Here is a 14,453-nt window from a genome sequence, read left to right on the forward strand (position 1 = left end):
CACTTAATCGTTCTTTATACAACCTCAGAGAATACTGATCTTCCCAATCACACAAGAGACGTCGTTGCTGGTACTGATCGTCGAAAATTCTGTAATTCTAGAACAGCGCTAAAATAGAGGTGAAAATTTTTCACTAAACTTGAATAGGGGTGACTGGCTACCATTTAGAACAATCCGTCTACAATGCTGTACGTGGCTTTTTCAAGAGCTATCATTCTTCAAAACTTCTAGTTCTCACCTTAATCAAAGATCCGAAGCAAGTAATAAAAATGTAGGTGCAAAGGACCAACTCGTCCAGATCTTCTGGAAAATCTGCGCACAGTCTGACAGCAGCCCCAGCAGGAATTATTGAGAGCGATGTCAGAGTTATGGCCGTGAGCAGAACTCCGGGCAAGTTCCTGCGGCCTTGCTGCGGCTTCCAGAATCCCAACAGACGCAGCACTAGCGCCTCAAGACCCAGGAGCTGGTCGGGGGCACGCTCTCTGTATTCCATGTCCCTGCAAACACGAACGGATATCTCATAACCATAACACTAAAACCAACGTCAAATTTGGCGATACACAGACACTTTTGATTCCTTGTGAAGGCTCTCTGCTTGAGCCCCTTCATGATTTCGCCATACCACACACCCTAATTTGTTTCACTCTGGCTCCTCAACTTTTGCTGAAAATGGTCTATTATCCAAGATGTAAAGAAGGAAAGGGAAAAGACTGAGCAGCTCAGTGTGTTTGTCGTGGCCACAGTATAATATACATATTTCGTTTTAACATTTCATTAGATTATTGGTACTTGTCGGAGCTCCATATGCACGTTTGATACGTTTAAGTGTCATACGTCACTGTATCTATTCCTTCCTCTTCTTGTCCGATCAACTGAATGCATGAACGAGAGTGTGCACGGATTTCAGTGTGTAGTTCCATGGGAATGTAATAGACTGCCACTGTATCAGAACACCCAACTGTAGGAAACACGTACCAGGTAGCAAAGAGTTTCTTTTCGCCTTCGACGAACCTTTTGTATAGTTTGGCACCATGACAGGTGTTCCTCTGGCCAGTCTGTAGGTACGGGGAGCGGTTTTGGCTGGAGAGCGAATGCTCGTGTTAGTGTTCCGTATGACGCGAGACGGGTGAGACCTACTGGCGGTAAGTGTGCCCTTTTCGATGAGAAGTTAATGTTGTGTTTTATGTAAGGTTTTCAAAGCTAAGCAAAGTAAATGATTCCTTCCACAGTTCATAGTTTATTATCCTGTGTGACAAATTTTACTTGCTAATTCGCGAGTGTTAAATGCGTTAAAATCCAGGGACGGTGTGGGCTGTTGTTCAGTTGAACTGTTTATCAAACAAGTGCAGCCGTGTTGAGTTTATTGTGATTCAGTTCATTTTGTTTAGTAACCCTTTCCTAAGAGTATGTATATTGCGTATGATTTCCGTGATTTTATGACTCAATTTATGCAATGCGTCTCACTTGGTAACTTCCTTCGTGCACGCCTTTGTTTGTGAGGACCACGTAGTCGTGATCTAATGAGAAAGTGTACAGTGCCAAGGCCACAGTGATCTTCCACTGTAGAACATCTGAATTAACTGTGACTGTTATTTACTCATCATTTTCATAGCAATTCACTTTAATAGAAATTTTATTCATTTATCCCGCATATTAAAATTAAGAGAAGAGCCCCTCTAGCTACCCACGTGTGCTGTGGTGAATGTTTCTAGTTCTTTTCCTTCCTGTTAGTCTCTCAAGTGCGTGTGAATGTAAGTGTTCGTGATTAAACCATCCTTTAATCATTCCTCTTCCATAGATCATAGACCATATAGGGGACACCGAAGCAAAGTTCTACGTTTAATTATTATGCGACGTAATAGATTTGGCCGGCCGCGGTAGCTGAGCGGTTCTAGGCACTTCAGTCCGGAACCGCGCTCTTGCTACGGTCGCAGGTTCGAATCCTGCCTCGGGCATGGATGTGTGTGATGTCCTTAGGTTAGTTAGGTTTACGTAGTTCTATGTTCTAGGGGACTGATAACCTCGGATGTTAAGTCCCATAGTGCTCAGAGCCATTTGAACCGTAATAGATTGCTGGCAACGACAACCATCACATTACTCACTACACATATTCATGTGTGCTATTAAATTTACAGATCTTATAAATGTTCTTTTGTCAGAATTTTTGTTTACGCTCTCACTGCTAAAATTCCACTCCACGCTTCATCCAACGCTGATGTACGGCAGATCCTACTGCATTCCGTTTGCGCGACAGTTGTATTGAGTGCATACCTTACCATCCAGATCCAGATTAATTGTAAAGATACCCTTTAATTATTAAGATACGTTTCACTTGTTACTAAAATACGAGGGGTAGTATTAAAGCTTTAACTATCACTTCGAGAAAATCAAACTACGACCGTGAATGTTAGTGACGCTATTAGTACACCTTCTTAACGTATTCAACTCCAATGCGGCACTTATTGACCAACAATGGGTAAATTGACGGAGACCTTTGTTGCAGAAGTCTGCATTTCGGCTGTTCAGGAAACGTTTCGGCTTGAATTTCATCTTCTTGTCATTCTAGAAATGCCTGAAACGCAATGGTTGCTCCATCCGAGGAAAGAGATTAAAGTCACTGGGTGTAATGTCCAAAGAATAGGGGGGGGGGGGGGGGGTGAAGTATAGTTCACCAGACCGAAGAAACAGCATATGTGGCTGTATCCTATACGAGGTGAGTTGAGGAAACTTCGTGAAAAAAAAGAAAAAGAAAAACCTATTGGTTAGAGTCCAGCTACTCTTCACCTTCACATCCCCCTTACGATTATAGTCTGTCAGCCCAATATGGCAGTCCCAATAATCAGTCAGCCTCACCTTCACCGATAATAGTTTACTCTCTGCCTGTTTGGCTGTAGTGAATCCACGTGTTTCCCCTGTTTGCTTTGCTTCTTTACCTCAGGGTCATAAAAATTCTTTCAGAACCATAATAAAGTCTTTAATAAATCGATGGGAACCGTAAACATAGAGCAGACCGCCGGCACAATAGACACCAAACGCTTTAAAATATATATTTTCTCGAATTCACCTACGTGCAAAGATACCAAAATTCGTAGCGTACACTGGCGTCAAAAGTCTTCGATCATCTATCGCAGTTACGGATTTGTGGTTAAAATAGGGATTTCGTTTTGAGTGTTCTATCAAATCCCCGTTCTGATAATAAAAGAAGTATACGCACGTAAAGACTAAGCGTCTGTATTGTGTATTTAACAATTTGATCGTACAGAGGAGAGATGACTTGTATCCACAACAACATTGACGTGTTTTTACCTAAGATGGTTGTATTCGAATAGGATTCAATCCTTCGGCTGTTTGTGCAGCAAGCAGTTCGCGTTATTTTACAGTACATACGTACAGTACAGTACAATGCTGCACATACATACAAGCGCTACGCATACATAGAGCACTTCATCTCCGATTCAAGAGAAGTAAAAACCTAGCTGAGGAACAAAAGCTGAACGAAGCGAAAATGAGTGTAAGGAGAGCAATGAGCGAAGCGTTCAAGACGTTGTCAACCGATCTGAGTAGAAACCTTAACAGATTTTGGTCTTATATAAAATCAGTAAGTGGGTCAAAGTCATCTATTCATTTTCTCAGTGACCACGCCGGCACCGAAACGGAAGATAACAGAGATAAAGCCGAAATACTGAATTCGGTCTTCCGAAGTTGTTTCACCACTGAAGATAGTAACACTGTTCCTCCTTTCAATCGTCGTGCGAACGTCGAAATGGCATATATTGAGATAACCGATCGCGGAATTAAAAAACAGTTTCAATCGCTTAGAAACAGAGATCCTGTGAAACTCAGCTCGCTCTGTTCCTCCACGAGATCCACGGCGCAGTGGACAATGGCGCTCAGGCTGATGCCGTGTTCCTTGATTTCAGTAAGGCATTTGACGCCGTACCGCTTTGCTGTTTAATGACAAAAATACTATTTAGGGAGTATCGGAGCAGACCTGCGATTGGATTCAAGAATTTCTTGCAGATGGAACTCAACACGTCGCTCTTAATTGAACTTAATCGACAGATCTAAAGGTAGTATCCACAGCACCACAGGGAAGTGTGATTGGATCGTTGCTTATATATATATGACCTAGTAAAAAGCGTCGGATGCTCTTTAAGGCTATTCGCAAATGATGCAGTTCTTTATACGAAAGTTGCAACGTCAGAAGATAGCAGAAGATAGTAAGAATTTGCAGAACGACCTGTAGGGAACTGGTGAATGGTGCAGACTCTGGCAGTTGACCCTGAACGTAAATAGTGTAACATTTTACGCACCCACTACTGTACAACTACACTATTGACGATAAACAGCTGGAGACAGCGTCTGCCATAAAATATCTAGGCGTAACTATCCACAGCGGCCTTAAGTGAAATGACCATATAAAACAGATACTGGGAAAAGCAGACACAAGACTCAGATTGATTGGATGAATCTTAAGAAAATGTAAGTCATCCACGAAAGAACTGGCTTATAGGCGCTTTTTCGCCAGATTTTTGAGTATTGTTCATCTATCTGTGATCCCTATCAGGCAGGAGTGATAGAGGAGATAGAGAACATCCAACGGAGAGCGGCGCGTTTCGTCACGGGATCGTTTAAATGGCGAGGGAGCGTTACGGAGATGCTAAACAAACTTCACTGGCAGACGTTACAAGAGAGATGTGCATCACGAAGAGATTTACCGCTGAAATTTCGGGACAGTACTTTTCAGGAGGAGCCAGACAAAAAATTACTTCTCCCCAGATACATCTCGCGTATTGACCACGAGGAGAAAATTCGAGAAATTGAGCCAATACAGAGGCTTACCGACAATCGTTCTACCCACGCACTATTCAGAAGTAGAACAGGGTTGGAGGGATCAGTTAGTGGTACCGAAATTACCCTCCTTCACACACCATTAGGTGGCTTTCGGAGTATGATGTAGACGTAGATGTAGATGTGAATTACGTGCATCTAGTAGTGTGCAAGTATATCTGATCATGTTCGTAACATATTGCCTTCTAATGGGACAAGCAGTATACAACGCAATGGATCACGCAAACTGATGCCAATGCAAGTGTTTCGCGATCCGGAGGACCCCGAGTAACATGTCATCAGTTCATATGCGTACCGGGTAAACGTCACAATATTCGTACTGCCCCTGTAATTCGCAGGCTAGTAAATAGTACGCGAGCAGCTACAATCTCGATCCCAATAGTACGACGCAGCCTTCGTGAACAAGGTTTTAATGGATGCATAGCGGTCAAACAACCTTCACCACGCAAACAAAATGGCGTGAAGATTGTAGTGGGTGAAGTAGCATAAAACGGGAGCGTGTAGCAGTGGTACAAGGTGTTATTCACTGACTAATTTGAGTTTGAGGAATGTGGACGCCATCGTCGAATGTTCGTTCGTCGACTTCGAGGAGAACGTATGAAGAGTCAGTGTGTGAAGCCAAAGGTGAAGCATGGTGGACAGTGGTAGTGGTGTCGGGATGGTTTATGGGTGATAAATTCACTCATCTTGTGAGAAGTAATGTAACATTAAAGAAGGAATAATACCACACGACAGGGGAGCAACAATGCAGTTCCACCTGGCAAGAGACTTACTGGTCGTGGATTTGTTCTGTAGGAGGACAGTGATTCCAGACATGCTTTTAATTTGTGCAGAGAGAATACCAGTAGAAAACGGAATGGTTGGGTACAGAAGAAAATGATTTGGACAAGTCAGTCATATGACTTCTATCCCATTAACCTCTCATAGTATGAACTTGAAAAGGGATATGAGAAAAGTGAGATCATCTAATGTTGAAAGTCTGTACGATAATTTACAAACGTGTTGGACTGAAATAGCTGCAAAAACACTGATATATCTTACCTGCAGAATACCAAGAGTTTGTGCAGCTCTTCTGAGAGCAAACGGTGGGTATCCTGAACACGCTAAAATATAGACCATAATGCAACGCACTTAATGATAGAGAGAGAAAATACCTATTTTCTTGGTCTATTCAGTTTGTATGAAGTGTTTGTACATAAATAAGTGTAGAGCTTTTGTCATGGGTGATAGATATCTTTTGGCCAGTAGTGTATTTTAAAATGTATCCATGACATTTTAACGAATTACATGAAACCAAATCAATTAGAGGAAATCTAGATGAAGGGAATCTACACAGAATCTTCCTGTCATTGAATATTACAAGCATGTATTACTTGATCATCAATCAAGATATGGCAACGAACGAAGAATTGTCGCCGGCCGAAGTGGCCGTGCGGTTAAAGGCGCTGCAGTCTGGAACCGCAGGACCGCTACGGTCGCAGGTTCGAATCCTGCCTCGGGCATGGATGTTTGTGATGTCCTTAGGTTGGTTAGGTTTAACTAGTTCTAAGTTCTAGGGGACTAATGACCTCAGCAGTTGAGTCCCATAGTGCTCAGAGCCATTTTTGAAGAATTGTACAATATCCACCACAGTACAACTTTCAGAAATGAAACATAGGGTTCCTTCGACATATCAGTTCACACATTGTCTTGTGGAACCGCATCCTATCCTACTGTACACCTGTAGGACACTTGTGATCAGATTCCTCCTAATAAAATTCCACTTTATCTGCGTTTCCTCTAAGTGATTTTGCTTACTTTTCCTTGATAAAAACTGGTAGGTTTTTTAAGAGACGCTACGGATCAAATGATTTCTGTCATCCATGATGAAACTAAAAAACTTTATTTCAATGTACAAACAGGTAGTACAAACAGTTTCATATGTTCTTGCATTTCATACGGTAAGAACCATATGCATTATCTGACATAACTCCCTTTTTAGCGTCAGTGGCTATTTTATTTTATATTGCGTTTTGATAAAGCGTTTCTGTTGCAATAAATCGCTGTCGAAACTGGTGTCCCTGTTGTACCCATTCAGTTCTCTGCGGTACCAATACAATAAAGGTTGTTTTGTAGCAGTGAAGACAGTTTCGTACGCTAAAACCTGTTACTGCTACAAAACTACTCAAAACAGAACATAAATATATAGTTACATTGCGCAAGGAAATATCTTCTCAAATCTTGAATATTCCATACCAGGTTGGCATGTTACAATCCCGTCAGCGGTGTAGGCCGCAACTAGCAACAGCTAATGCCACCACAGTGCCACACACTTCTTTGAATTTGATAGATTCATCACTATCTGTATCTGTAGTCTAAGTACAGCTTTGACAAACAGTTTATTTCCCTGTAGAATGTGAAACTAATAGAACAGAAAGCGTTCTTTACCCACCTTAATTTCTCTTTGACGGTCACACTAGTTTTAGAAATTTCCTTTCACGTCTTGCAAATCACACTTTCGAAATTGCTCTGAAGTAAATTCCCACGTTATCTAACAACGTAATATGATCCTTTGCCTCAGTACTGCAAATGATTAAAATCAGGAAGAAGACTAATTACTGATACCATAAGCCGAAAGCCATTGGGACTGCTACTCACCGATTTAGGGGATATGCATTTCAAAATGGTTCAAATGGCTCTAAGCACTATGGAATTTAACATCTGAGGTCATCAGTCCCCTAGACTTAGAACTGCTTAAGCCTAATTAACGTAAGGACATGACACACATCCATTCCCGTTGCAGGATTCGAACCTGCGACCGTAGCAGCAGCGCGGTTCCGGACTGAAGCCCTAGAACCGCTCGGCGACAGCTGCCGGCGGATGTTCACTAGTCCCTTTGTTTGCACCACTCAGTCAAGTTCACAAGCAATATACATTCCTTAAATGCTGTCTTACTGAAATCGCGCAACACACTACGAGAAATTGCATTGTAATAGTGTAGGTAACAACGTAATCAAAAAAGTAGAATTATTGTCGTCCTATAATAGTTAAAATGATATCAGTACCTTTTTGTAAGTAGTAAATGATCATAGAAAAGTGACGGGAAAACGCTTCATACATGTCGAATCTTTTTGTGAATTTCGAACGTCAGTTCGGGTAAGCAATACAAAAGTAACATATTTTCATACAAAGCGTGAATATATGTGACTTTCTTAAGTGATTGATGGGGTGAGCGCTGCAAGCACTGCATTGATGCTATAGTCGTTTTCATAGTTCCGGAGCGTTGGCTACACTAACAGTGACCACCTACTGTGGCAGCTCTCTGTCTCGATACTGGACAGCTGAGTCCCTTGTGATGATTCGTTCATAAAATAGAACGTAGCAAGGCGAGGGTCCGAAATTAAGTGACCAGATCAAGTTGATGAAGAACTTAATTGTAAAATAAAACGAAGAAACTAATGGAAGCACAATACGAAATCACTGGTCAGAGCCAAAATTTGTCGACTTGTTCATGGTCTAGTATAATCTATTAAAATAGGCCAGCAAAAGAGCAAATTTTATAAAATCCGAAGGCTGCCGAGTTTACTCCCGAAAGGCATTATTAAGAGATTTTTCAAGACGAAGTATTTCGTTTAGGGCTTAAGCTTAATATGCGTGTCAATAACATACCAACGCTCTTTGGTAACTTCTCTTGTAATTATCCACCCCTTCTTAAAACCACATTTTAGAAAATATGATCTGTGGAAACCACTCTCTGCAATTATACACAGAAGGGTTTCTGATCAGGAGAACGATGAAGATGAACTCAGTGCCATTTGGACGGTTTAGTGTGAAGCATAAACTTTTAAGCTCAGATCACTATCGTTTGCTCCCAAACTGCGTATCTCGTGTTCCAAAAAAATTCTGCAAACTTTTTCCATAGCATCTAAATATTACCTTTTAACGCTATGTTAATTGTGTAGCCACTATATTGTCTAATTATAGAGCAACTGATTTGTAGCTATCTGATTTTTGATGTCTGCTTAACATATTGAGAAATGTGTCAGGGAGAAGATGTTCAAAAATATTCTAATCTACACGACATTCAAGAATTTTTTAAACTGTGTCTCGATAATGAATTTAAGTACAAAGATGTGAAACATTCTTCAAAAGTGAAAAAAATAACGATTAAAATGACCGTTCTGTCCAAAGCGAATTATGTGTACTGCTCATATATGCAACTATGTGTTATTGTAAAGAGTTGTGGCGACTGGACTTAGGAATTCAATATCTAAGTTCGGTAATATTATGCAGCATGCATAAGATCATTACCGAGTGGTGTCGTTTCTTTTCTCTAGGCTAACAATGTATCATATTTCCTCTGCAACAGACATAACGTATACTGTAAGACAGATGCTGCGTACAGACACATATAAGTCAGTCTGATTTGTCAGACAGTCTATTAATGTAGGAATTGGCTACTGAGAAGAAAACAGTGTTGCACGAAAAATCAAAATAAAAGAAAAGGTATCTGAAATGAAGAGCTCTGAGCAAAATTAATGTGGATGCTTAAGTCCCAAGTGGTAGCACGTAACGGATCGGAAATAAATCGTTCAAACAAACTAAAAGTGTATCGGAACTTTCACTTCTAGAAAGAGCATAACATTTATAATGACACCTACATTTTTACGAATTAAATCAGAAAACAGTGAATCCGATGACCTATATTTTACTATAATATACAAGGATGTATACAGTGAATACTATTAAAGAAAAGGGGGAGAAAATAAATTAGTATAGACCTTATTTTTCGCCACGGACTGAAGCAGACCTCAGACGACTCGCTCACTTGCGCCCTCTCCGGGTTCCTGGCGACAAGGAAGGGGCTGCAGGTCTTATGCTGGAATTTTAACGTCGTTCTCGGGTCACGTGGCCGACGGTAGTTTTAAGATATGAGGAAGATGCCGTTGTTTATTTGACACCGCGGCTCTCGAAGCTGTAATGTATACCCTGCGCTTCTCAAAGTTATCATTCTTTCACTAAATGGAGAGCCTCACAGGCGCGTTAATCATAAATACTGGTTGCTGCAAACAGTTCTGTATAGCAGCCAACGACGGCTCTTACTGTCGGTAGAGCGACTGCTGAATAATACACAGACAAAACACGGAGCACACATTACGTGAACTCCAACACTTTTAGTCGCAGACCACTATACATTTCCTCTGGGCGTCTGCTGTCCGGCGGGTTCTGTATGGATTGCCTATCAAACACTCGCACCCGGAAGCACTTTTCATCAATAAACAAAAATTCGTTCTACGTGAGGTGATAACACCTGTGCCAGACAGCACGGAGGTCGTTCCCAATGACCTTCTGGCCAATGTAGAACACTGCCCTGCCTGTAATTTAACTATTCTGAGAGCTATTAAATTTATTTTTGAGTGTCGATATCCTTATTCTGAGGTTAACATATCGAAGTGGAGATGAGAAATCAGTTCCGTTACCGCGAGAGAACATAAATGTTTGCTGAACAGCAGGACTGTCAACCCGGGCTGCAGCACAATTTTGCAACGCATCTGCGTGTACTTTGTTCAACCGTTGCGCTATAAGTACTTTGGGACCATTAAGAACACCTATTCAGACTTGTCATACCTTTAAGCTGGTCCAGGGACGTAATTTTCTTCATTTTTTAATACACTTGATTCATTAGAAAGGATCTCGTTAGTAAACAGAATTATTTAAGTCCGAGTCGCTTTCCAAAACATATAAAAATAAAATAAAAATCATAACTGTACTTTCTGTGTGGTACTAAACACAAGGTCCTCCATTTAAATAATGATCACTGTGGTGGTCCATTGGTTGTGGCTATTACAAACTCTATCATATCAACTCTAAATATTGTCGTCAATTGAGATAGTTTGATTGGGCGTACATGCCTCTTTAAAAATAACATTAGGCCAACTATAATTTATTAAGGGTGTGCCTTTTAAAACCAAAGTAGTCGTTACTTAGATTTTCAAACGTCAGGGAACGTATGCTCCAGTTGACGCCACGGGAAGTATTTTATAAGATTTTGTTGATGGAATCTGTGTCTCAAGACTCAAATTCACAAAACGGAAATGCCGTGTGGCTAGCGCCTCCCGTCGGGTAGACCGTTCGCCTGGTGCAAGTCTTTCGAGTTGACGCCACTTCGGCGACTTGCGTGTCGATGGGGATGAAATGATGATGAAAGGCACACAACACCCAGTCATCACGAGGCAGAGAAAATTCGTGGCCCCGCCGGGAATCGAACCCGGGATCCCGTGCGCAGGAAGCGAGAACGCTACTGCAAGACCACGAGCTGCGGACTCAAATTGACAAAGAACCTCCACTCCTGTTGAAAAACTATTTTTCACATTAGATGCAAATCAACGAAGTCTAGCAGAATATGGCGCTTTTAGTTACAGTTCTCTATCAGTCTAGCCATATCGATACGTAGGGGCAAATAAATGGGCGACATTGCTTTTACGTCGTTATGAACTGAAAGTTTTAAACACGTAAAAGAAATTCACGAGTCATGCAGTACTATGAATTGAAGGGAACTGTCCTCGCGTAATCACAAGCATCGGAACGAAGATGCGGAACGCAAGACCAGATAGGGCGGTGAGGAAAAGTCGACCAATGGTGTGCAGAATTGGACAGCGCCGCGCCAAGAGTGACACCTGGGAGAAGTGAATATAAACGTCGCTCCTGCTAGCCTCGGCTGTCACTCAAGGTGGAACCCTGACAGTGTTTACTCGCGAGTACGTTCTTCGTTACGGAACCAGTGCCGCTCAGCGATGTGCGCTCGACGGCCGTCCCAGCATGCCGCCAGCTGAGCTGCTACTGACACCACCCAACGGGCTAAGGCCGAGCACATCGTGCCTCCCGCCACAAGTCACCGGCGACCATTCCGAGTGACCGATTCACATGAACCCTATCCGCAACGTTGCTTACGGACCAATCATCTTTTTCGACGATTCCCATGGTCGCCTGGTGATAGACCTCTCTCCTAGTGACAGTCAAGTCATGTCGGCCCCCAGCATTAATACAGGCGACAGCCACGCAGAGGCCCCGACGGCTACTGCTTCGTCTCCATCATCTCGTCGGCCTAACGGGCCTTCTGGGGATTCCGACCCTGTCGGTCCTCCCGTGACTGACGATCTAAACCGTCTTCCGCTCGCGCCCGTCTCAACGGCGGAGATTCAGATTCAGGTTCCGATGCCTCCGCACCTGGAACAGCGACAACTGTTGCTGCCATGGATCAGGACATGGGTCCGGCTTCTCAGAATTCGTAGTCACCAGTCACCACCATCAAAGAAGGAGAACATCGCTCCTATCGTTGTTTACAATCCCACTAACTACATTAAACTGAACACTGATTGCAACGCCTTATTGCGGGCCAACTGGCGGCAATATACCAGCAAGACCAAGTCAATTACCTGCTTGACACCATGGATGATTATCTCCAAGTCCTCAACTTTGTGAAGTCCAGGGCTATAGGCTGGTACACTCATCAGCCTTCTGGCGACACACGAACAAAGATAGTCGTCAAATACCTTCATTGCGATGTTACATGAACAGATGTCAAGTACACATTACTCCGTCTCTGGACCCTATGGTCAACCAATACAACAAGAGGGTCCCTGAGACCGTGAAGTTAATCCCTATGCCCACCCACGTTGTCTCACTTATTTGGAAGGAGGACGTCGAACCCATTTGCCAACTCAGGTATCTCTTGTGCACCAAGGTGTGTATTGAATCATATGAAGGCCGCAACGGCCACTCCAAGCGCCACAGATGTCAAAGTTTGTGGCACACCAGCAATTACTGTTCACTGCCTTTTCGGTGTGTCAAGTGTGCTGGCTCGCTTCCGTCAGGGAACTGCAAACTCCTGTCCTCAGAAAAACCTGTGTGCCCACTGTTTGGGCGCTTCTGACGATCTCCCCACCTGGCTTCCTATATACCAGAAGACTAGGAAGTCTTCACTCTCTCCACGAAGGGAACCAAAGACGAATCGACAACTCCCGCCACCACGGGACTCCAACCTTTTCCCTGTCATATGGGGTAAATCCGACGACCATTCCACCACAGATGTTCAGGCGCCTGAGGCACTTGCGACACAGGAGACCCCTCTGGCTGTAACCGCAACGAACACTTTCGCTGTTGCAGCTCAGCCTATTCCTGCTCAAACGTCTTCTGTGACGGATACCAACGCCCACTAAGATGACAGACTGTCTGCAGCCTCCCCCTGCTCGCCTGCCAAAGTGCCTCAACCTTCCACTGCGGCAACTTCTCCACCAGTCACCACGCCTGCCCCTGACGGTCGCAGGGTCAAGTAGCCCACCCATCATGTTCCTACAGTGGTGGAGGCAGATGTTTCTTTCTGGGATGACATGCGAGAGATCCTCCAGGTCATCTCTCTGTTCGCTTGGCCCCACATCAGTACTGTCTTTCGTGTAACAGCTAAAAAGATCCATCAGTCAGAGGATGGGCTCACTAAGGTCATTGCCCTTGTTGAAGGGCTAAGCCAGATTTTGTTATAATGACGAATCGCCCACCACACAACCACCAGCCACCTCAGGATCTAGTTGTCACCACTTGTAATGCTAATGTCCTTATTGGTTTGAAGACTGAGCTGAACACTGTACTCTACGACCACCATGTGGACATTTTACTTCTGTCTGATACCCACCAGAAACCCGCCGACGATTTTCATCCCTGCAACGAGGTTTGCTAACGCACTGACCGCCTCCTTCGCCGTGATGTGGCCACAGATGTGTTTCTGCATAAGTCTCTTGTCATGAGGTTCTACAACAAATCGAACATATAGAGGCTAGAGCAGTCACTGTTTTTACCTGCCTTGGTACTATAACTTTTGCTGTGGCGTACTTGAGCCCTAACCTTCCATTCCTTGAAGCTGATCTCTGTACCTTGACATCTTTTGACAAATTCATTGTTGGGGCAGATCCCAACGCCAGGCATCTGGCTTGGCATACTCGAGTTGCTAATCCCAAGGGCAGACTCTTCCTTGACCTAGAAGGTCGGTCAATGTCCCCCACACTCCCACACATATACCAGTACACTCTGACTGCCACCCAGACGTTCTAGATATGGCCATTTTAAAGAACATTGCGATGCGGTTTTCGTTGGAAACGCTCCACGTACTGGCCTCTGATCATGACCCTGTGCTCCTGCACCTTACTGTCGTCCCTCTGTCATTAGATGTCCATTCTACCTTGACCAACACAGACTGGGACAATTTTCCAGCATCCTTAATAACACCACTCGACGAATCCTCGACCTGACAACCCCTGCCGATATGGTTAGTGCTGTTGATTACCTAACCACAAGAATCCAAAAGGTTATGAAGGCCTGTACTTCCATTGTTCCAAGGGCTTTAACCCCACTCAGTGACTTGCCTCCCCTCTTGTGAGAACTCAGAACCCAGAATAACCGCTTCTGCAGGTGATGGAAGCAGTTTAGTGAGCCTCAGGATAAGCATCGCATGAAGTGTCTCCAGCATGAATTCTGCCACTGGCTCGCCGATTGGAAAATGGAACAATGGGAAGACAGGATGTCCACCTTCCTCCTCCAACATAAAACCGAGTGGACTTTTGTCTGAGCCC

General features: G+C 43.5%; 1 protein-coding gene across 1 annotated transcript in view; it reads right to left on the reverse strand.

Moving 5' to 3' along the window:
• Positions 1 to 14,453, reverse strand: part of LOC126200194 (odorant receptor 2a-like) — a 69,999-nt gene that overhangs the window by 41,124 nt on the left and 14,422 nt on the right. Inside the window, exon 2 of the mRNA XM_049936691.1 lies at positions 239 to 497. Coding sequence (XP_049792648.1) covers positions 239 to 497 — 259 coding nt within the window. The remainder of the gene's footprint in view (positions 1 to 238; positions 498 to 14,453) is intronic.

This window comes from Schistocerca nitens, chromosome 1 (genome assembly GCF_023898315.1).
Source record: "Schistocerca nitens isolate TAMUIC-IGC-003100 chromosome 1, iqSchNite1.1, whole genome shotgun sequence".
NCBI classification, from domain to species: domain Eukaryota; kingdom Metazoa; phylum Arthropoda; class Insecta; order Orthoptera; family Acrididae; genus Schistocerca; species Schistocerca nitens.